This window comes from Dasypus novemcinctus, chromosome 5, assembly GCF_030445035.2.
Source record: "Dasypus novemcinctus isolate mDasNov1 chromosome 5, mDasNov1.1.hap2, whole genome shotgun sequence".
Lineage (NCBI taxonomy): Eukaryota > Metazoa > Chordata > Mammalia > Cingulata > Dasypodidae > Dasypus > Dasypus novemcinctus.
This window is the reverse complement of record NC_080677.1, coordinates 164,975,504-165,000,781: the sequence shown is the minus strand read 5'-3', so window position 1 is coordinate 165,000,781 and position 25,278 is coordinate 164,975,504. Positions and strand designations below refer to the sequence as shown.

The following is a 25,278-nucleotide window of genomic DNA, read 5'->3' as shown; positions in this document are numbered from 1 at the left end:
CCGAAACTTTAAGTCCACTAAGATTTGAAGCTTTCTGCTGTCTGCTGGTTGAGCTATGCATGATTGAGAAACACTTTCAGAAATGTGGGAAGTTTACACCTTCAATTTCAGTCTCATTCCTTCTGCTTTTCTATGCTTTTTCAGGATTTCTCCCTACAATGTTCAGATGAATTCTTATCTCTGAAACCTTGATCCTGTTTCTGCAACCATAGTCTTAGGGGCAGGAAGGGAACTTGGCAGTGTTCTCAGACCAAAAAGCCACAAACTCACTCTTCTTAACACTCTAAGTTCCAGTGTTTTTTTGTGTGTGAGTGTGTGTGCACATTAAATGTTCCTCTGGCTTCTGTCTGCTTTGGGGCACCTTCTGGAGTTTTATGTAGTTGATTATATTGATATAATTTACACAGTATGTACAGTTGCCATCTGTGAGGTAGGGGGGTTGTACAACCACATCAATCTTATAGTCCTTATAATATTATAAGGAGTTAATCTTTATAACTTAAAAATAATTTTTTTGGCTATAGTTTAAATTGATGTATACTTACATCAGCTTCAATTAATGAAATGAATTTACGATGAATTTCACAATCACACAATTTTACGACTATTTCATAAAATTGGGGGAACTCAGGGTCCTATGGCTTACTAAGCAGAATCAAATTTTCTGATTCCATTTATTGGAACTTTCAATATCCTTGAAAATATTGAGATAACTTGTTGAGCTGCCTTTTACTTTCTTTCATTTTTGTGAATTTCAAATAAAGTTGTTAATAAAAAAATACTGAGATAATATTCCAGTGAGGTTACAGATAAAGGTTAGGTTAAATAGCCTTTGAGATCAGTGCTGGAAAGACTGATTTTTAAAAAATCATGTCAGTCTCAATATATCTATTTACTGCAGACATGTCTGTCTGGGACTCTTTCAAAGAGATATTAAGAATTCCCTTTCACCTCATTTTTTGCCTGAATTTTAAATCACTAATGTGACGACCACATTAGTATAACAGATTAGAATTTATAAAGCATTTTTCTGTCTTTCAACTTGTTTTGTTTATAGTGAATCTGTGATATACGGAACCCTGCTTTATTTCAGCCTCTGTATAATATGCAGAGTCTCACCTTATCTGTGAAATGAGTCCTGCCTCGTTCCTTAGAATTCATCCTGGCTGTGGGCAGAAAGAGCACAGAGGATTTCAAGAAATTCTAGACTCTTTCTTGTGGATTTAGTAGTAAGACTTCTTGGCTGGGACTAACCTGGAACTTTAGACATTTACTCATTTTCCAAGACAACTCAAGGAGATTTTTAAGGTATCTCCTGAGTGACACTGATCCAACGTAGGTTTGCTGTGCCCTACTTAGCATCCTTATGCCATGTGCAGAAATTAGCACAGTGGTGACTGATGTAATAGAGCAGGAATCAGCAAGCTAGGGCCTGTGGGCCAATCCATCCACTGCCTACTTTTGTGAATGAATTGTCCTAGCTCACAGTTATGTCCATTCATGAGGTCTCTGCCCATTTCACTACAAACATGGCATCCAACAGTTGTGAAAGGGACCATAATACCTGGAAAGCCTAAAATATTTATTGTCTTCCCCTTTCCAGAAACGCTCCCCAGCCTCTGAAATAGAAGATTATTGAATTCATTTCTTTAAATGTTAATTTCTCCTTCAAAATGTAGATTATAACCCCCAGATGGTAAAGACAATGCCTTATCTTGTATCACTAGCAATAACCAGAACAATGTTGAAAACAAAATATTGTTTACTAAGTCTTGAAGGATGGTGCGTTTCCCCACATTGAATTCAAAACCAATGTTTAAAAATAATTTAAAAAATAAAATAAGTGTAAGTTTAATGAAGTTCTAATTATTTTATGATGACTATTTTAATGGTTATTTAAAAAAATAAGATAGCACACTTTTTCCAGAGAAAAAGGCCCTGCTGTTGTTACGGTGTGCTAAGCGTATGCTGATTCTGCCTATTGTATCATGAATTCTTGACTCCATGACTCAAGGTCGAAATTTCCAAAGCGGACCTCAAAATGAGCTTCCTCACCTTTTGAATACTATGTTTTGCCTGCCAGTTTAGATTTCCTCCCAATATGAAATTCTCTCAAATTTTTGACTCTGTGTGGTTTGTTATATATATATACACACACACATACACATTTAAATTTTGGAAAATTCTAGGCCATTCTCTCTTCAAAAATGTCTTCTCCATTTGCTCTCTTCTTTTTCTGAAATCCCAATTATACATCAGCTAGGCCATTTGAAATTGTTGCAAAGGTCTTGAATGCCCTGTTCTAATTTTGTGTGTTCACTTTTAAGCTTTCAGTTTGATTTGATTCTTTCTTATAGTTTCCATCTCTCAGCAGAAATTACCCATCTGTCCATCCATCCCCACTTATCCACTGGTGGCTTTTTACATATTAATTATAGTCATTTTAAATTACTGGATAGTTTTAATATGTGGGTCGTATCTGCTTCTGTTGATTGTTTTATCACACAGCATGGCACCTGCGGCTGTGTGCTGCTTTTTCTTGCTTCTTTGTGTCTTTCATACTTTTTGCCTGAAAGCCCAACATCTTTATGTAGGAGATGCAGTGTAAGGTAAGTGGCATTTGTGCCGCAGTGGACTTGCCTACCCTTTCACCTGGTCTTCGTTGTGTCATCTAGTCGGGCATAGGACCCATGCTGGCCTGGCTTGCTGCTCTGGGTTCCTTCCCCGTACCCCAGGTTTCACATTCCTTGCACTGAAAGGTTCTATTTCCTGCTACTCCCCTAGGTACAGGCCTGTATCTCCTGGTACCTGTGTCTCCTCCCTGGGGTTGCTCACCTGGAAATGGGACGGAGAGGTGTGTGTCTTTCTCTTCAGCACCTGCCTCTGGCAGGAATTCGGTTTCGGGGAACCTGGAGTGACCCTGCCCTTTCCAATGGTCTGGGCCCAGGCCGGGACAGTTCCCCTTGCTTCCTCCTGGGGTGAAGGGCTTTTTCTGCTCCCTTACCCATAGCATGGGACCTTGAGCTACGCAGCGCCAAGGGTGGCAGGTGGCGCTTCCTTCCTCGGGGGCCTGCACCCCCCAGGGATGCCTTCCCTCATCTGCTGCCTCCAGGTCTTATGCGTGTGCCACTGAGAGGCCCTGCACGTGGAGGCAAGTTCCCGTGGTGGTCCTGGTTCCTGTGGTTCTCACAGTGGCACACGTTTAACCCTGAGCGCCTGAGTAACACTTTAGCAGAACTCTGAGCAGCTTGAGTGATTGAGTCAGGCGGCTGTCCAGGAAAGCAGCTGCGTATGTCCTGAGTCTCCTTGAAGGAGTGTTTCCTTAGATTCGAGTTAGTTGGTTGTCTCTTATGGGTTTAAGAGCATTGTGGTCTCCTTGTTTAAGATGGGAGTGACGCCTGTCCAGATTGCTGTATATTAGGTTGAATTGACTAACAGGGATTTTGTTTTATTTTTAATTTTCTCTAATTTTTACAAACAAATACTGCCCCTCTTTCCACATCCTTCCACTCCCTCATTCCCAGATAAATTCTAATCTACTTTCTATCTTTGTGAACTTGCTATTTCTAGTCATCTTTTATTAGTGATACCATACAATTTTGGTCATTGTGTGTCTTGTTTATTTCACTGAGCATAGCATTTTCAAGTTTCCTCCAAGTCCTAGCCCATCTCATAACTTCATTGTTTCTTATAGCCAAACAACATTCCATTGTGTGTTTGTACCACCTTTTATTTATCCCGTCATTTGTTGATGGACATTGGGTCTTTCCAGCTCTGGGTTATGTTTTAGTTTGCCAAAAGCATCCTGATGAAGAGTACCAGAAATTAGTTGGGTTTAAGAAGGATATTTATTTTGGGATAAAAGCTTACAGTTCCAAGGCCTTGAAAAATCCAAATTGAGACACCGTAAGAGGTGTTTTCTCACAGAACTCAGCTACTGTTGATTCTGTTGTCTGAGCACATGGGGAAGCAAGATGGCCACCAAGCCCTGTCCAGGCCTCTCCTTTCTGCAGCTCTAGGACACCTGACCTCAGCATGTCTCCCACAGGGCCTTCTCTCTCTCTCTGGGCCTCAGCTCCTTGAGCCTAAAGGGGGTATCAGTCTTTGCAACTCAACTGCGGGCAAAACCTCTCTCACATGTTAGCAGCAAACCTGACAGTTCCCTGTTCTTATGTCTGTCTGTCTCTCTGTGTGTGTCCACTTACTTCAGACCCAGAAAAGGGGTGGAGACGTAACCTGAGTCATGCTTCACTGACGTAGTCCAGTGAAAAGCCCTAAGGCGATCTTATCATGTAATCTAATCAAAGGACCCTCCAGTGAATTTAATGCAATTGAAGGGTATCACACTCAGAGGATTAGATTAGTTACAAACATAGTATTTCCCTTTTTGGGATTCTTAAAAATAATCTCAGACTGCCACAGGTTATTGTGAATAATGCCATTGCTCTGCATGTGTCTGTTTGTGACCTTGTTTTTCACTCTTTTTGGATATACCTAGAAGTGTCACTGCCAGGTCAAATCCTTTCCACAGTGGCTGCAACATCTTACATTCCCACCAACAATGTACCAGAGTTCCAGTTTCCTGCATCATCTTCAACACTTATTATTTACCACGTTTTAAATTAAAGCCATCCTGTGGGTATCAAGTGGCATGTTATTATGGTTTTAATTTATATTTCTCTAATAGCTAATTATCCTGAGCATCTTTTAATGCATTTTTTTTGGAAATTTGTTTATATTCTTTGGTGAAATGTCTATTAAAGTCCTTTCCCATTTTTATTTTTTTATTTTTTAAGCAGTAAGTCTTTTTATTTTTAAAGAAACTTTAGATTACATAAATATTTCATTGAAAATATGAGGGTGTATTAGTCAGTCAAAGGGGTGCTGATGCAAAATACCAGAAATCTGTGGGCTTTTATAAAGGGTATTTATTTAGCTGGGGTAAAAGCTTACAGTTGCCAGGCCATAAAGTGTAACTTACTTCCCTCACCAAAGACTGTTGCCATGTGTTGGAGCAAGATGGCTCCTGACATCTGCCAGGGTTCAGACTTCTTCTTCCTCTCTTGGCTCCATAGCCCAAGCTTCTTCCAATATCAGCTGTAGGCTGGGATAAGTCTTGTCTCTCTCCCAGGGCTCATTCCTTTCTGGGCTCAGCTGCTCTGGTCTCTGCATAAGGTCAGCTGTAGATTATCAGGCGAAGGACTCATCTCTCTTCCCAGGGCCTCTGTGGTGCTTCTCTGTGTGTTTATTTCCCAGGGCTCCTGCTCAAAACTCCAACTTAATTCTCTGCCTTGTCATTTTCTCTGTGAGTCTCCACTCACCATCCTGCTGACATGGCCTAATTAAAGCCCTAATCATTATAGTTTACATTTTAGTCTATACATTTTTATAAATTTTTGGTGAAATTTAACATAGCTTGTATCCATTGTTGAAGGATCATGCAGAATACTTCCATTGCCCCCCAGTTACCCCCTCTTCTATCTGTTCTGTTGCTCTCTTCCCCTCCCCTCAGGGCCCACAGTGACAACCAAGCTTCACTGCTTGAAGGACAAGATTCATAGATACTTGTAACAATGCTGAGGGCTTGACACACTAGTCTGTCCTCCCCCACTGGGAGCCACCCACGCTCTCTATAGACACTTCTCTGTTTGAGAACATCAGGCCCCCCAGGATGGGGGTACAACACCTTCCTGCTCATTGTATGGGTCTTGACCCACAGATATAATACACCATGACAAGATGAGCACTCAGACACTCCCTAGAAGCCTGCCCCAGGAGCACCCTGTGCCAGATGCCCCTGTCAAATACCTTAAACCAGTAACCCTTCCTTATTACATTTTCTAGAGGGTTTTCTCAACATTATAGTTTCAACCTGACAATCTCCTGTGTTCACATGCTCCCCCCAAGCCTCCCCTAATTCCTTGGACCATCTGACCCATCCTCCTAACCCTAGCCCCCCTCAAGCCTGCAAAGCCCAACTCAGTAGCATCCCTATGCCCCCGTCTTATCCCTTCATTGCACAACTACTTACCTCCACTTTCTCATAGATTTCTCCCATGTGGGCATTGGCTCACAACCTTCCTCCTACCCCCCACCCCCATTTCCTGTGTGCCTATCTTCTAGTCTTTACCTCTCTGAGACAGCTTGATTTGCTTAATTCATATCAGAGAGGTCATGTAGTATTTGTCCTCCAATGCCTGAGTGCAAGAGGAAAGACCAGTGAAGAATGATGGTCTAATGATGGGCCCTTGATACTGATGACTATGCTTATGAGCCTGTGTGCCTGAAATTTCAACTAGGCCTAGAGCTGCAGGGTGCCTAAGAGTTACCTCCTAAGAGCCTCCATGTTACTCAAATGTGGTCATTCTCTAAGCCAAACCCAGCATGTAAATGCATTACCTTCCTCCCAGCATGGGACATGACTCCTGGGGATAAGCTATCTTGGCGCCAAGGGATTACCACCAATCACCAGCTGGTGATGCAACTAGAAAAAGACCTTGAATAAAAGGGGGAAATGGTAAAGACAAATGAGTTTATATGGCTAAGAGACTTCAAAATGTGTTGGGAGGTTATCAGAGGGGTCGCGCTTATGAACATCTCGGGATCTCAGAGACAGCCAAAGTAGATACAACCTCAGGTAGTGGTTCTCCTGAGGGCTACAGAGACCCAGTCCTATAGTCATAGCAGATGGCTCTGGAGTTCAGTGCCTTGCCAGTGGGCTCTACTTTGGAATTTGTGCTCCTGGGTATGATGGAGTTAGACTCAGATGTGACCTCTCTACACATGCCTCTCCTGTCACTTTTACTGAACCTGTGGTTGGTGCTGGGGTTAGTGTATGCTCAGGAGACTTGAATCGCTGGACTGTCCATGTGCCAGCTGGGCCCTGAGCCTCAGCAAAGTTGCAACACCTACTCTCCAGTTCCTTGGACTTACCCACATCAGCTAACAGAGAGGTGAGGATGGTCAACCACCATACCAGGGAACCAGGAGATTGCAGTCTACAACTGCAAATAGGAGAATTGCATGTGGGATCTAAGTCCCCTCTTGATTTAGTGATGGAGTGGGCATCGCCATCCCAGGGTCATCAGGATGGAGGAATAAAATGTGGATTAGAGTGGACTTACTGGTATTCTACTCTAGAACTATTGTGACTCTAGCAATGGAAGAAAGTGTATCATTGATGTGGAGACAGTGGCCATGGGAGTTGCTGAGGGCAGGGAGAGGGAAGAAGAGGTGTGATATGGGGGCATTTTCAGGACTTGGAGTTGTCCTGAATGATACTGGAGGATCAGATGTAGGACATTATATATCCTACCATAATCCTGAATGTACTGGGGGAGGGTGTAAATTACAGTGTAAACTATTATCCATGTGGTGCAGCAGTGCTCCAAAATGTATTCACCAAATGCAATGAATGTGCCACACTGATGAAAGGTGTTGATGTGGGAGGAGTGGGGGTGGGAGGGAGAGTGGGGTTATATGGGAACCTCTTATATTTTTAATGTAACATTTTGTGTGTTCTATTTAAAAAAAAAGATTTAAAAAAGCCTTAATCATAATTTAATCATACCCAGAGGAACAGACCAGTTTCCAAACATAATCCAATATCATTTTTGGATTTATAAACAAAAATAGACAAACATAAACAAAAATGTAGCCAAACTGCTACAAAGGGCTTCCCACCCCTCCCCTTCCCACACTTTTCCTCATTAATAACATCTTTCATTAGTGTGTTACATTTGTTACAATTGATGAACATTTGTGTTACATTTGTTACAATTGATGAACACATACTGAAGCATTGCTGCTAACCATGGGCTATAGTTTACTTTATAGTTTACACACAATTTTATAGGTTTTGGCAAGATGTGTAATGGCCTGTATCCTTCATTGCAATGTAATACAGGACAATTCCCATGTCCCCAGATGCCCCATGTCACACCTATTCTTTCCTCTCTCTCCCCTCAGAGCCTCTGGTGACCAGTCTTCATATCAGTGTAACAAGCTCTTACATTGCTAGAATAATACTAAGTCTACTGTAGCCCATAGTTGCATTCCCCCCTTATGTTTGTTCATTCCTCAATCTTGAGGATTTGGGGTGGTGATGCCCACTCTGCTTCTGATTGAGAGGGGCCTTAGATCCCATAGGGCAGATGGATGGAACTGTCTTGCTTGCAGTTGTAGAAACTCCATTTTGGGGATGGCTTTGCCCTTTTTTATATTAGCTTGTTTGGCCTTTTGTTATTGCATTGTAAGTGTTCTTTATATATTCTGAATAGTAAACCCTTATCTGATGTATTGTTTGAAACTAATTTTTCTCATTCCATAAACTGTCTTTTCAAGTCTCTTGGTAATTTCCTTCAACGCACAAAAGGTTTTACTTTTGATGAAATAAAATATACATTTTGTTTCTCTTGTTATTCATGCTTTTGGTATCTTATCTAAGAATCCATTCCATAATCCCAGGTCAGGGAGAATTTCCTTGATGTTATCTTCTGCGAGTTTCATAGTTTCAGCTTTTCTATTTAGGTCCTTTGTCTATTTTGTGTGGATTTTTGTATATGGTGCGAGTTAAGGGTCTAATTTCATTCTTCTAGAAACATGTGGAATCCAGTTTTCCCAATACCATTTGTTGAACTGACCATTCTTTCCCCACTGCATCTTTTAGTTCCCTTGTCAAGAGTCAATTGGCCATAGATGCATAGGTCTATTTCTAAACTTTTGGTTCTGTTCCTCTAATCTCTTTGTGTAACTTTGTGCCAGTACCACACTGTTTTAATTACTGTCACTTTGTGATACATTTTCAAATTCAGAAGTATCAGTCTTCCACTGCTGTTCTTCTCTTTCAAGATTATTTTGGCCATTCAAGGCACCTTGCATAACCCTCAGAATTTTGATTCAAAATGATATGTGAATAAATTCTGGCATTAATGAGTCATGCCCCATAGTTATGAAGTTTTACCATTTTTGAAATATTTTAAATACTTTAGGAATTTAAATTATTCTAATTCCTGGTTTGAAAGCAAGATCATTTTTTAATTAGAAGATATTTATCTTAGTGAGTCTCAAAAACAAGTCTTTTTTTTTTCCTTTCACTCACTGATAATATTTACTTGCTTGCATTTGTCAGACACCTTTTTGTCAAATACATTATGGATGTGCTGAGTTTTTAAAAATTAAGCTTCTTTACTTTCAGACTTTGCAAACCAATTCAAGTTAATGTGTTTATGATTTACCGAAAGAGAATATAATGGACAGTTGATTGTACAATGCCAGAAAACTATTCACATCCAATTCTGTATGTGTGTGTATGTGTGTCTTCCATGTGTATGCATGTGTATGTCTGTGCTTGTGTGTGACTGTGTGTGTGTGCATGTGAGTAGTTCCCTTAGAACTGTGCACTGCTGCATTCCTGTGTTTCTCAAATAGGTTTGACTAAAAAATCCAATGCTCACCCCAATCTGATCTTTTTTGTTCTAGACCATAGGACCTATATTCTATACAGCATATAATGTGAAATTAAATGTAAAAATAAGTATCAAAAATTCCTCAATCTTATTTATTTTCCCCACAATATTCATTTTGGAAAGAAGAATAAAGCTTGAATTTCTATTTTTCTAGTTTTCCTTTTGGATAACATCTTGTCTTTAGAAACTTGGAGTTGTTTTTAACTGTTATAAATGATAGTGCCATGGTTTTCAGCATTGGTTCTCAAATATGAACATGCATCAGTATCACCTGGAGAGCTTGTTGAAACAGGTTACTGAGTTCCACCCCAAGAGTTCTGCTTCAGTAGGTCTGGGATGGCACCCAAGAACCCAAGAATTTACATTTTTAATGAATTCCCAGCTGCTGCTGCTGTGGGTGGAGGAGCAGTCATCACAGTTAGAAAAGAACTGGTTTAGAACAAAGCAGGCCAAATCCTGGGCCCTTATATACCAAGAGACTGGACAATGGCAATTTACTGAACTTCAGTTATCTAGTCTACCTTCTCAGGCGTGTTGGGAGTATAAAATGACAAACTCTTCAGGAATACTTCTTCATTACCAAAAAAGTCTCTAATATTTTATTTTGTGCATCTCAGATGTTAGTTTCTTTGACCTAAAATCTATTTTACAGATTATCCTTTCTATAGGAGTATCATAAATTCCTATTTGGATGAGAAGATAAATAAATACATCTTATCTCATGCAGTTTCTTAGGTGTTTTTATTTATCAAATATTTTTCTTGCATGTGTTTTTCCTCGACTCTCCAATGAATGTCATGAAATATTGAAACAGGAACTGTGGGTGTTCCTAATTAAAATATTTGGCTTTGAAACCTTTGTTATTGAAAGATTGGTAAAACCCCCAGGTGGTTATGTAAAATTTCAACAAATGTTGTTCTTTGTTTTTATTTCATGATACTAGGAAAGAACAATAAAGAAGCATCCTGCTAAAATTGTGAGTGCTTACTTTTCCAAAATCACGATGCCTTGCATTTGTAAAGGCACTCTCTCCCACATTCCTGTAGCAGCAGATTCACTAAACCTTTATTGAATATCTATTGGATTTGATCCCCTGTGGTTGGCTGAATAATGGCCCCAAAGATATCCATATCCTGGTCCCCAGAACTGTGACTCTGTGACCCTGCACTGCAAGAGGGACTTTGCAGATGGGATAAGGGGCCTTGAAATGGGAGGGTACCCCGGGTTATCGAGGGGTCCTTATAAGAGGGGGTGGGATGTCAGAGTCAGGGCAGGAGATGTGGTGGCAGAAACAGGGGGAGAGGAGGCCCTGAGGCACCAGCCATGAGCCAAGGAGCGGAACATGTCCAGAAGCTGGGAAAGCCGAGGGACAGCTCTCCTGGAGCCTCTGGAAGGAAGGCTGCTCGGCCAGCACCTTGGCCTTAGCTCCCTAAGACTCGCTGTGAACATCTGACCCCGTGAGCTGTAGGTGGACAAATTTGCATTGTTTGAATCCACCAGGTTTGTAGTGACTCCGGCAGTAGTTACAGTTTTAGTAGGACATTACTGCAGCTCCTTTGCAAGGTGCTCCAGGGTCTGGGATAAGGAAACTGAATATCTGCTTTGGTGTGCTTATTGTCTAATGGGTCATACAGCCACACAGCCAATAGATTAAAATCCAAATATGATAATGCGTTTAAAAGTTAGGTATGGGAGCAGATGTGGCTCAAGCAGTTGAGTGCCTGCTTCCCACACGGGAGTCCAGGTTTGGTCTCCGTTACCTCCTAAAAACAAACAAATGAGAAAACCAACTCAGGGGTGCCGATGTGGCTCAGTAGTTGAGCACTGGCATCCCAGTACCTCAAAAAAAAAAGTTATGGGAAAGATGCTGCAGATGTGTATGATTCAGTAAAGGAATAGGCAATTTTGAATCAAAGGATTTTGAGGTGAGGAATTCTGAGTCTCAGAACCTAAGAAGGCTCAGAAGTGAGAGAGTGAGTGTACTGAAAAAACCCCAAAGGACTCTGCTAGGTTTGGGTTGTTTGCCAAGCCCCGTCCAGCAGGCTCAGGGACTTGACTGTCTTCTTACATAATGCTGTAGACAGTAGGAATGGCATCTGCAGGTATTAGGATAAGGATGCCCAGAAGTCCAAATATGGGTCTTCAGTTTTCTTAATGTGTATGGCAACCGAAAGGCCTTAGAAACTGTCTTGTGTCCAAGGTGACATTCTTTAAAAGATCATGGGCTATCCCTTCATATTGATGACTGTACTCTTGAACCTTTGCTTTAGAAATTGAAACTTAGTCTAGTATTAGAGGGTGCCCAAGAGTTACCTCCTGAGATCCTTCTTGTTGCTCATATGTGACCTCTCTAAGCTGAATTCAGCATATAAACACATTACCTTCTCCCCAGCATGGGACATGACTCCCAGGAACGAGCCTTGCTGGCACTGAGGAATTACTAGCAAGCACCAACTAGCAAGGCAACTGGAAAAAGACCTTGATCAAAAGGGGGAAAGGGCAAAGACAAATGAGTTTATATGGCTGAGAGACTTCAAATTGTCAGGAGATCATTCCAAAGGTTATGCTTATGCCCATCTCAGCAAGATCTCATTGACTGCCAAAGTAAATATTGCCTCAAATAGCAGGACTCCTGAGGGCTCTGGAGACATCCAGACACTATAAGCAGGGCAGACAGCTCAGGAGTTTGGCACACAGCCAGTGGGCCCTACTTGGGAATTTATGCTCCCCAGTGTGACAGAGTTGGACTCTGTTGTGGTTTCCCAGCACATGACTCTTCTGCCCCTTCTATTTGAACCTATAGCTAGTACTAGGGTTGATAGGTGTATGTCTAAGAGACTAAAATCTTTGGGCTGTCCATGTGCCAGCTGGGCCCTGAATCTCAACAGATTTGTAATACCTACTCTCCAGTTCATTAGATGCACCCAGAGCAACAAACAAGGAAATGATGGGCAATGACCATCCCAAAGAACAGAGAGTCTGCAAATGCAAGCATCCATCTGCCCCATGGGATCTCAGCCCTCTCTCAATTAGAGGTGGAGTGGACATCACCACCCCAGAATCATCAGGATTGGGAAATGAATGATAGAGTAGACATGTAGACTTCTTACTGGTATTCTACTATAGATTTATTGTGATTCTAGCAATGCAAGAACTTTTATCATTGATGTGGAAGCAGTGATCACTGGAACTTCTGAGGGGATAAAAAGGGAAAAATAGGTGTACTATGGGGGTATTTTTGGAACTTGGGAATTGCCCTGAATGACATTGCAATGACAGATACAGGCCATTGTACATCTTGTCACAACTTACAAAATTGTGTGGGAGAGAGTGTAAACTATAATCCACACTTAGTGGCAGTGCTCCAAAATGTGTTCATCAATTGTAACAAATGTGCCACACTGATGAAGGATGTTGTTAATGTGGCAAAATGTGGGAGGGGTAGGGAACGGGGCATATGGGAATCCCCTATTTTTAAAAATGTAACATTTATGTAATCTGAGTATCTTTTAAAAAAAAAATTTTAAGTATATTTTAAAAAATCATGGGCTGTCAATCAAACCACTTCTCTTCATGACGTTCTTAATGACTTGCACATCATCACCCTGGACCTTCACTTTTGCAATGCCTGCAATAAAGCTCTACTTCCTTAAATTCTTTGCTGGTTGTGGTTTATGATAGGTTTTATTAGAAAAGATACCTTTCCATAAAACATTCCATTTCCCTTCCTTTCGGAAGGCTGCAGAGAAATGCTGATATTTTATGGGTGACAGTAACATTAGCTGTGACATTACTGCTGTACTCATTCTAGAAGAGGAGTTGATTTCTTCTGCAGGTACATGCTTGAATAATCCCATCCTAAGCCCAGGCAAGTGTTTGTGTAATTCTTCATTTTTCCATTAGGAATCATACATACATCGTGTACTCCCAGTTAATGTATAGACAGGTGGCCAAGGGATATACTGCTATATTAGTATGGCATTCACATTTGATATAAAAATGCAAATGTGGTGTCGTCATTTTGCATCTTCCAAATGAATCTTCAGACAGGTCTCCCTTTTTCCTTTCCTTACAGGTGAAAAGGATATTTCAGGGTCCATGTACTTGTAGGGAATTGTTTCCATATTTTATATTGTTTCCTTGTGTCTGAACTTTCTAGAATTGTACTGAATTGAGGAAATAATGCATTATTTATTTTCATTGTGTAGTATCTGGGAAATTAATATTTGAAGAACCATTGACTAGATGTTTTTATCATTGCCCGATTGTGACCTTTCATCACTTAATCCCTTCATGGTCTCCAGATCTATTAGCTTTGTTCTATCTTTTCTTATGTTTGTTTGTTTGTTTGTTTGTTTTTCAGTCTGGAACGCATGATCAGCTTTCTCATGCATAATTTAATCTGAGTCCACAATTCTGTGACCCCCTGGCCTTTTTCCCTCACATGTCCTCTGCTAATTTCCAGTTCTTATTAAACTCATTTGTTTATTTAACAAACTTTTTGTGTCTACTATTAACCAGGCACTGTGTAGTAAACAAAATAGACATGCCTACAAATGCAGAGATAAATATATTAATATTTGGGGGCATTCCAGAGTTTTTGCTGATTTGTATGTGGGTGTGTGATATGTGTGTCTATCAAATATGCCCACATTTATTTTTGAATACCTGGAGGAGTTCATGGTTTATGGAAGGAGATGGAGAACTATCAGGTTCATTAAATGTGATACAAATGTTTTCTTCCCTTTGGTGGTTAACTTTTTGACTATCTTATTGGTATGTATAAGAAATAGAAATTTTAAAATTTAATGTGATTCTTTTTCAATTTTTTCCTTTATGGTTAGTGATTTTTCTATCCTATTAAGTAAAAAGCTTGTTTATCCCCACATCAGGAAGATATTCTTGTTATCTTACCAAGCTTTATTGTTTTACCTTCCATATTTAGATGTTCAGGCTCCCTGGAATTGATTATTTTGTAAAATGTGAGATAGGAGTCAATGATTATCATTTTCCTACCTGGCTACCTATTTTATTTAATTCATTTATTTAAGACATGGTCCTTTTCTTCATGGCTCTACAGTGCCAAAACCTTTATGAACCAGGTATCCAAATAAAATGCTTCTGTGTGAGGACTGTATCTTCCATTTCTCTGGCCTATTTGTCTGTCCTTGCTTCAGTAGCACTTTGTTTTGATTACTTGCCTTTAGTGTGAGTCTTGATATCTTATAAACTATGTCCTCCAACTTTATTCTCCATGATAATATTAGCTATCCTTGGACCACTGGGTTTCTTTTTTTTAAGATTTATTTTTTTAAATTTATTTCTCCCCACCTTCTCATTTACATTTGCTGAGTCTGTGTGTTCTTTGCTGGTTTTCTTTTTCTAGGAGGCACCAAGAACTGAACTTGGAACCTCCCATGTGGGAGGGGGACACCTAATCAATTGAACCACCTCCACTCCCTGCTTTGTTGTGTCTCTCATTATGTTTTCCTCTATGTGTCTCTTGTTGTGTCATCTTATTGCCTTAGCTTGCCACGCCATCCTGTCACATCAGCTGGCTGTCTTGCGTGTCTTCTTTAGGAGGTGCCGGGAACTGAACCCAGACCTCCTATGTGGTAGGCAGGGACTCAAACACTTGAGTCACATCCACTTCCCAGGATTTCTAGTTTGTCAGTTCCTGTAAAACCAGTTTGTCAATTTCTGTAAAAATACCTGATGGGATTTTATTGGGATTTAATCAATCAATAATCAAATTGTGAGGGTTGGTGTCTTTATAATAGTGAGTCCTGCAATTCATATCCACAGGGAAGGCGGGTCGTGAGAGCCATTTGGATGTGTCACTTCCCGACTCCTGACTGGTGACTTTAAACTGGTAGAGAGGCTAGATTGTATAGCGGGTTGCATTTATACTTTGATTTGATCCCAGTTCCACTAAAAACTTTTAGCAGGTTATAAGAAGTGGATTTGGAAAGTCATATAATCAATTTTCCATTTTTGAAAAGGTTATTCTAAGGGATGTGTGAATAATGGAGTGTGTCCACAGAAGTTGGAAAGTCATGCAGAGTTTGACTGAACGGAGTGGCAGTGAAACTGAAGAGAAGCAGGCAATTCAAGCTCTATCCCAGAAATAGAAACCAAATTAATTAAGGACACAGATACACTGAAATAATTTCTATGACAGATTATCATCCCATCACAACAAAGTCACTTTACCGACAGGTTTTCCTGTTCAGCGAATCACACGCGTGAAAACGTGCGTGTCCTTCTTCCTTGCCTGTTCTCACTGCTGGCTTTACGTGCCTGGATGCACAAGGAGCCTTCATCTGCCTTGTTCTCGGTGTCCCTGGAATGCTGGGATATTGGACCTACTAGGAACATAGCTGGATGTGCTTTTTCATTGAGACATGATTCAGACAAATATAATAGCCCTGCTTCTTATTACCCTGCCTCATATTCTCTGTGGGTTGCAGGTTGCTAAACTCACCTTCATTCGCAGCAAGGGCTACCATTAATTGAATACAGAACGTGGCCAGGTTTTGTGTTAGTTGCTCCAGTTTATTTCAGATTCTTGGGAAGACCATAGATGAAATTATCCCTACTTGTAGATGAAGAAACTAATATGTCCAGAGAGGTCCAATAACCCGCCCAGAATTGCCCATCTAGTGAATGATGGAACTGGAGGCCACGCTGCCCTGTCTCTTCTACTCTGTTACCCTCGCAGCACCTTGAGTGGCCACAGGGAAGCCTGCAAAGGCCGAGCACGGCTAGTGCTGCCTGAACGAGGAGCTCTCTCCCTCTCCAAATACTTGCATTCACAATTGCTTACTCAAGGAACATGACAAAACTTTAAAGAATAAATAAGTTGCCAAGGTCCAACTTATAGGATGAATAAGCCGTAAGTTTAAACTGTATAGTGTCTAGCATCTATCTATATTCAGGTGGAAAAGCAGCAAGAAATCAAGTTAATCAAATAGAGTGCCAGGAAACCCAAACTGTAAGGCGTTCCTTCTCTATTTATCAGAAAGCTGCATATCACCTAGCATGTGTCTTATGTTTTCTGTTTTTTCAATTGATCATAAAATCTTTGTCTTTTCCCATAAGAATATTTTCATGTTTAGAAGTCAATTGCTTCCACCATTTTTTTCCCACTCTTTAATTTGGCAGGGTAGGGGAAGATACACTTTAAAAATTACCAGACAGCTTATTAAAAAATATTTGAGTGAAACTGAACTAAATTAATATGAAATGAATAAATTTGAAGCTGAAAGATTTTTAGATTTATGAATAGGACCCCAGCTAGTTTCCTTCCTGTTATTCAGGCTCTACTTATTTATTTTTCTTCTTTTTATGTCTTTTAAAGAAACTTTTTAGTGCTTCAAGGTCTCATTTTACCCAAGAAAATAAGCTTTAAAATCCTGATTAGGGTATTGGTGGTTTCCTTGTAAAACAGTCAATCAAGTCAGTGCAGATTAGACCTGGTTGTTTTGACCTCAGCCGTAATTTCTGTAAATTGTACCAACTGACAGTCGTTGAAAGGCCTGTTGATTTAGGATCAAAGTGGTCAAAGAATTATATTTGCTGAAGATTATGGATCTTAATGTTACTATCAAACATGATACTTTTAGGAAGAACTATAGAACAATAAGGCATTGCCGATGACAACCCATGATGTATTTCATGATTTTCTTCGTTTTATCCTGATAACCGCATCATCCTTTCCACAGGAACAGCACCGAGGGCTGGTACCTGTTTGCTGACAGCTCCAACGGGCAGTTCGGTGACGTGGCTGACATCCTGACACCGGTGATCTCCCGCACGGGGCCCCGGTGCACCTTGGAGTTCTGGACTCACATGAATGGGGCCACAGTCGGTTCCCTCCAGGTATGCTCAGAAATTGCATTTTCTAAACTTGCTTTCTGAAAACTCACACTGTATAATTTAGTGCCATTAAAACACAGCCTGCTAATGAATGAAAATGGACAATTATCAACCCTTCACTAGTTTCAAAATGGTATAATTAAGAAAAAGCCTTCCCAGAGTGGACCTGAATGGCTAATAGGCAGTTTCTTTTTTCTACTCAATTTATGACTACTGTCTCTCTTCTGAGGTTACAGTTTCTGTGTAATTCTCTTTTACATGTCAAATGCATCATGCAGGTTTCAATATCAATGTTCCGAATATAACCCAGCCAAGCAGATGCACACACTTTGATGATATTTGAATGTGCCTGTTTGTGCTTGTCTTTGATGGTAGTGATGCTACAGTCTCTAATAGCCATTTCAATTAAAAAAAACAACGTATATTAAAACTATTCCAAACTCACAGAAATTCTGAAACAATAGCACAATTCCCATATGCCTTTTCAGTCAAAGCGCCTATATTTTAACAGTAATGTTGTTTATAGAAAATCCAACATAAGATGATGTAACAGTTTGATGTGGTTATGAATTCCAAAAATAGATATTGGATTATGTTTGTAATCTGATCTGTACCTGGGCCTGATTGAGTTATGATTAGGGCTTTAATTGGGTCACATCATTAAGGCATTGAGTCCCCTTTGGTGGGTGGGGACTCACAGATAAAAGGCATGGCAAAGAATAGAGTTAGGGTCTTCTGATATTGGAGTTTTGATGTTGGAGTTTGATGCTGAAGCCTTAAGCTGGAGCCCCAGGAAGTCAGTATGTAGGGGAAAGAGAAGCTAGTCCCAGGAAGAGAGGAAACTTGGTCTCAGAGAAAAGCAAGCCCCAGGAATGTAGAGCCCTCCCAGACGTCAGCAGCCATCTTGCTCCAACTAGACATTGGTGAGGGAAGTAACTTATGCTTATGACCTGGTATCTTTAAGCTCCCACCCCAAATAAATACCCTTTTTCATTTTATTTTTTTTAAAGATTTATTTATTTACTTATTTCTCTCCCCTTCACCCCCCACCCTGGTTGTCTGTTCTCTGTATCTATTTGCTGTGTCTTCTCTGTCTGCTTCTGTTGTTGTCAGCGGCACGGAAATCTGTGGTTTTTTTTGCTGCGTCATATGTTGTGTCATTTCTCCATGTGGGCAGCACCATTCTTAGGCAGGCTGCACTTTCTTTTGCGCTGGGTGGCTCTCCTTACGGGGCGCACTCCTTGCACGTGGGGCTCCCCTAAGTGGGGACATCCCTGCATGGCATTGCACTCCTTGCACGCATCAGCACTGCGCATGGGCCAGCTCCACAGTGGTCAAGGAGGCCTGGGGTTTGAACTGTGGACCTCCCATGTGGTAGATGGACACCCTAACCACTGGGCCAAGTCTGTCACCTAAATACCCTTTATAAAAACCAAACAATTTCTGGTATTTTGCATCAGCACCCCTTTGGCTGACTAATACAGATGACATATTTCATCCAGTTGTCATTTCTTTCTGTTGTCTTTCACCTTGGAAAAATTCCCTAGTCTTGCCTAAACTTTTGTGACCTTGATATTTTTTAAATCAGTTGTTTTATAGAATGTCCCTCAGTTTGCATGTGTTCAAAATTATACATTTTTTACTGGAACCTTGTTGCTGAGCAAAGGGCTCTCTGCCCAATACACTCAGAAGCCAATTCTATGACATTGGGAAAAGAGTTTTATTGCAAGGTCAACCAGCAAGGAAATTCAAACCTGTCTCCCTGATCTGAGAACTAAGGGAGATTTAAAGAACAGAAACAAAGGGAGGTTGGGGTAGTTATGGGACTCAAGTTGGCATATTCCGATTGGCTGTGTGAACAAATATGCCAGGAGGAGTGAGGGTCTCTCAGCAGAAGCACTGAGACTAAGCCATGGGGGCGTGCAGAAGCTCTACACAGGAAGCCAGACATCACATAGCCAGAAAACGACAAGCATGTGTGAAAGGGGAGTTTTCCTTGTGTAGGTTACTTTCAGTCATAGTAGAGAGTGTACAATCCCTGAGAACTGGTTCGAGCTAGTTGGGACTGAGGTAGACTGACCATAAGGGGCTCAGGTTCCAGGGGGGCCAGGGAAGTATCCAGTTATGAGTCTGGGCTAATGAGTCCCACTGCAGTGGCTTCAACCTCACCAATACTTTGCTCTGCTCACTGCACCCCTTGGATGGCAGACGATGTCTTTTGTTCTCTTTGTTTTCAATAAATATTTTATGAACAGGTACTTTGAGACTACATCAAATCCTGATCTCAGTCCCACTTCTGCACACTAGTTTTAGCTTCCACTGATGTTTCTCATTTGCATTAATTTTACTATTGTGGTTGGTTATTAGTGATTTTCTAACTCCAGAATTCCATCTACTTTATAGATTTTAAATTATAAAGAAAAGCCCTCTCTTCTCTCCATTTATTGATCAAGTCAGAGCTTATGTGAAATTTTCAAGGAAGTCTTGTGTGAAAATAAATCCATACATATCCATGAGCAGGGCCTTTTGCAAAAAACGTTCTATAGATAAGGACTCTCTCCCTCTCAAATAACCATTAATTTATTTCCCAAGAAGTCTTTGTTTACATGCTTTCAAAGAGATTACACTTGGGTTACCTGCCTCCTAATTCCCCAGTACAAAGAGAGAAATAGATTTCAGGCTAGCTGCTTAACTACTTCTAGTCCAGTTGATTGATTGTATTTTTAATATTAGGTGCTTTTTTTTTTCTTTTATTATTATTTTGTTCTAGACTAGTCCTGGGCATTCTTAAGTATTCATTTTTACAAGTAAATTTTAGAATTAACCTATCTACTTTGAAAATGCTGTTAGTATTTTTTAATCGAAAAATGTTAAGTTTATATATCAGTTTTTGGAAGAATTTTCCTCTTCATGGTAGTAGATTTTTACCAAAAAACATTTACAATTTTATTTTTTTGTGCGTGTTTGTGTCTAATAATCTAAAAGTATCCAAATCGTCTGATAGATTATAATTTATTACTTGCTTTAATTGGACTTGTCTAAATTTGTTTTAGACCAAATAATCTATATACCCACTATAGGATTTTCATCAGTAAAGTGAAAATTATTTACTGATATATATTGGGTTTGAGATTACTTATCTGAAATATGCTTTCATTTTTTTTCAGGATAAGATTTTGTGATAGTAGATAAAATACTATAAAGCATTATTAGGATTTTGTAAGTAATTAATAAATAATTAAAATGGTAATTTATATACTTACTTTTTTACATGGCTAGTAAAATATTAAATGTTACCTTAATGTGTCATGTGAATGCATTTTTCCTTAGTGAATTGTATATAGAGCTAAAAGAAATAAAACAAAGTAGAGTCCCTGTGGCTAAGAGGTTTCACATAGCACCTGGAGATGGGTCTGGAGGTTCCTCTGATACTAGTCTCAGCAGGTGTCACCAGCTGCTCAAGTGGGCAAAGCCTCAAGCAGCCACGTTCGCCCAACCCCGAGGACACCCAGGCACCGCAAACCAGCCACAGGATAGAGAACTCAGCAAACGTCTAACCTGAAGGAGAATTTGGGCATTGTTGCCGGATTTTCTCTAGGTTTTGGCTAAGCTACAAAAATGAATTGTAAGTGCAAGCCGATTTCGTTAGGCCAGTAATTTATTAAGGAATGAAGAGAGGAGAAATGGGAGAAAATAGATTATGGGTCCCAGGTAGAAAGGAAAGGGGCTGAAAGAGTTTAAAAAGGGCTGCTTTACAGACTACAATTCCCCATTATCGATTACAAATCCCCAGGTTTACTGATGGACTGATCCAGGCCAGGGGAAGCAAGCAAGAACAGCGCTGATTTGAATTTCATGCTTGCTTTTTAAACCACTAATCATTCCGCCCCTTTGCTAATGTCAGGGAGGAGTCCCAGCTGCTTGCTCTTTTGATTGATCACCCCACCCGTCAATCCCCAGGAGGGCCCAATGATAAGGCCGCTGGAGAATATCCGGGGCTCCTCCTTGATTCCAGAGGAGATCCTGTTCCAAGTGGGGTCCTCCCAAGGTTCTCCAGCAGCCATCCTGTGGGGTATTGTGGCCACGTGGGCTTTTTGCCAGGCTCCAGATCTGTCTATCGATTCCCTAATCCACTAGCCTGCCTCAGTACCCCAACTATCCACCAACCACAGCTTATCTGATCTTCTCCTTTAAAAACCCTTGCCTAGAAATACATAGATGGGACATGATTTGGGCTGCCAGCTGCTTCTGTGCTCCCCTAATTGCAATTCTAAGACCCTAAATAAATACCTTTGTTGCCTAGCAAGGTTGGCAACAACCTTGGTTGGCAAAATTGTGGTGTTGATACAAAAAAGACCTATTTCCTATATATTCTTTTCAGTACCCTTCAAAAATGCTTTTCATTTCTTGATTAGAAATGATGTTTTCTTGACTTTGATACCATTAACTTTTTTTTAAGATTCGTTTTATTTATCACCTCCCTTGCCACTTGCTTGCTGTCCGCTCTCTGTGTCCATTTGCTGCGTGCTCTTCTGTGTCTGCTTGTCTCCCTTTGTTGCATCATCTTGCTGTGCCAGCTCTCTGCGGGCATGGGCCATCAGCTCTCCGTGGGCGCAGTCCAACCTGCCTTCACAAGAAGGCCTTGGGATGCGAACCAGGGCCTCCCATATGGTAGACGGGTGCCCAGTCAATTGAGCTGCAGCCTCTTCCCTGCTACCATTAATTTATAATTCTTTTTGCTAGCAACGTATCACTTTTTACGTAACTCTAGAAACTCTAGTTCTGTGAATATAACCATTTGAATTTAAAGTAAAAAAATAAAATGAAACAGGTAAAAGTTACCTTCACTTTATCAAAAGGCAAGACCTTCACAGACGTTTTGTCTCAATTGTTGTTTGGTTGTGTAGATGGTGTTTTGAAAAAGTAATGTTCTAGAAGAATCCACGGCACCATGTAATTCAGTTATCAGAGTGGGGATAACTCTGTCCTTCCCCATTATTTTCAGTTACTCTCTAGACGGCTCGTTGACTGTCCTGATGAAAGGGAGTGGTGGCCATTTGTCTGCTGAGAGTAGCCTGGACTCTCCTGTAGGGCGAGGCCTTGTTGGAGATCAGGCTAGGGCAGGGAACTCCGGAGCTCCGGGCACAGGAGCCCCCTCCTCCAGCCACCCACCAAGGCTGCTGAAACCCAGTGAGTTTGGAAGCACGTTCTCAGAGGGGCGTCCTAAGAAGTCCCACAGGCTTTCATTCTACCACAGGGATACCCAGTGGTATTTGAATGTGGATTGTTACTGGGACCAGACTGGATAACTGAATGAGTTAAGTGCTCCTAAGGAGAGGGCCCTGACCTCCCTAGGACCTGCCTGGCAGCTACCCAGGCCTGCTCTGGAGGCACACGGAGCACAAAGCTGTAACTCCACAGCCATCAACAGAGACGTTTAATGAAAAGCATCTCAGCTCTTCTCTCAGGGACTTAACTAAAATTTAAAAAACGTAAGTGGGAAGATTCTACACATTTGAAACATCAAGAGAAGCTGTTTCAACTCCTTTCACTTGCTTCCTCTTGGCAGGTGCTCAGCAAGCAAGAAAATACTACTTGCAAACTGTGGGCCCAGACTGGACAGCAAGGGGCACGGTGGAGAAAAGCGGAAGTGTTTTTAGGGATTCAGTCACATGTACAGGTTTGTCACCCACTGTCGCATGTGCTGGAGAAGTTTTGTGGATTTTTTTCTTTCCTCCTAATTTATTTCCTCCATTCATAGTCTTCCTGTCACCCCATTCCCTTTCTGATGTTGTAACTGAGAGTTAAGAATGAGCAAATAATTATGATCACTGAATCACACTATGTAGATGCCTTTTTACTCTTTAATACCTTATAGAATAGCCAACAGTAAATTCCTGAAATTACTAACGCTCCTTGAACGGGAACCCCGACGCCCTGATCTTTGATAATGATTGTAAAACTTTATGACCTAAGCTAGATAACCATTACCTTTGATAATGATTGGAAAAACCCCTGCCTGCCCCGGCCTCTACCCCTCATCCCGTTGCCAACTTTGGAGTCCTGCGATCGCCAGAATCCCCTGTTGTTCATTAATGAAGGAAGCTGAGTCACGCGGAACTAACCCACCCCGTTTCCTACCCTTCCTTCCCAGACGAAGCTAGAGCTAAGCACGCCCGGCCCATCTGAAGCTACATGCAAAGTAGCTTAAGCCTTAACCTATAGGGGAGCTATACCTCACTACAATACTGAAAATTACACCGTCGTGTTAAGAGTGCCGTTTTCTTCCGTAAGCTCTGTGACTGGGCATGGAATCAAGCTGTGTGCGCACCATAATTAGATCCTCGCTGACATCATTGGAGCCACTGTACTCGTTAGCGTAAGCCCGCCTGCGCTGGGCACTCTAAAACTGTCAGAAGTTGAGGTTTGGGGAGGCGGCCTTAGGCCCACAGGCCATCTGCTCCCCTGCTTTGCACTTAGCACTGAACTCTTCCTCCGTTGAAACCCGGCATCTCAGGAACTGGTCATTTGAGCACACCGGGCAGAGGACGCCTGCGCTGAGGGGTAAGAGGTGTTGCGTGAATGTGTGAATACGCAGGCATAGCCTTTAACACACTGTTTGACATTCCTTGTCAGAATTTATAATTCCAGACTGCCTTAACATTCCCAGTGAGGAAATCATGTTCTTAGGAACACCTAATTTAAGTGACAAAGTGACAACCTTCCTCCACTCCCACATCAGCCTCCCTCTAAAATAAAGGAGCCCTGCCTCTCCTGTACACGTATATTCTCAGAGATTGTAAAGTAATTACATGATTTCAACCTAATTGAAAAAGATTCTTTCACAAAACTCATTATATTGTCGAAACTTGTTATAGATAATAGGTTTACTCAATTCAGAATTTCTTGTGGAGAGGCAAAAATTGTGTGAAATTTGTGAAATTCTTATTTTTCACACATTGAAATTTGAGTCAAAAGTAGTATAACAGTGCGGTTTGACTCTTAAAGCTAGATATTAATGACTTGTGCATATCCGATGTGTGGCCTGATTTCCTCGTGCTTGCAGTAATAAAGTTTGGAGCACGTGTTACGTTCAAGCCCATAGATATGCATGAGCAGATGACACAGCCACCCATGCGGTCCCGGAGATTCTGTTCTTACAAAGCAGTTCCTGTTGGCTCAGAAAAAGGAATGTTCCAACCCTGGAGGAAAGATAAGATATTTCTGAAATTTTTAAGCTGAAGCAGCGCTGGTCAGTTTATATAATTTTATTTGGGAGTCCCCAAAATTAAGCAGACTCTTTCATTACAATCATTTTTGTAATGACCGCAATCACGTATATAGCAGTTGCATGTGTTATGTGCTATTCTAAGAATTTCCGAATACTCATTTCATTTTTACAACAATCCTATGAAATAGATATCAATTACTATCTGCATTTTATAGATTTGAAACAAAATATCTATAAGATAAGTAATTTGCCCATATTATGTAACTGTGAAACGGAGAAGCAGGCTTTAAACATAAACCATGTAAGAGCACAATCCAACTGCCATTCAGCTTTTCCTCTCTCTAGATGTTACTCTGAAAATACTTGACCCTACTTTTCTTCCACCTGAAAAGTGGTGTCTTATCCTTTTCATAAAGATCAATCACATCTAAGACTAAAGTCTGTGGAATCCCAACCCACATCATGTGGCCCACTGGGTACAAGCAATGAATTGATCACTGACACGGCAGGAAATGAAATTGTGTCTAGGATGGCAGATAAGCAAATAATGGTGAAACACGCATTGAATTCTATCTCATTTCTTATTCACAGAGCATCGCATCACATATTGAAATGTTCAGATATATTCTGATGATAGAGTACAATTTTCAGTTTTGCTGGACTCAATTTCCCTTGTAAGAAAGCTTAGTCCTTGTTATTCTT

The 25,278-nt window shown here is 40.8% G+C and overlaps 1 protein-coding gene across 3 annotated transcripts in view; it reads left to right on the top strand.

Moving 5' to 3' along the window:
* Nucleotides 1–25,278, top strand: part of MALRD1 (MAM and LDL receptor class A domain containing 1) — a 688,615-nt gene that overhangs the window by 232,829 nt on the left and 430,508 nt on the right. For all 3 annotated transcript variants that reach the window (XM_058297890.1, XM_058297888.1, XM_058297889.1), the window contains exons 23-24: nt 17,192–17,348; nt 22,915–23,025. In XM_058297890.1, coding sequence (XP_058153873.1) covers nt 17,192–17,348; nt 22,915–23,025 — 268 coding nt within the window. The remainder of the gene's footprint in view (nt 1–17,191; nt 17,349–22,914; nt 23,026–25,278) is intronic.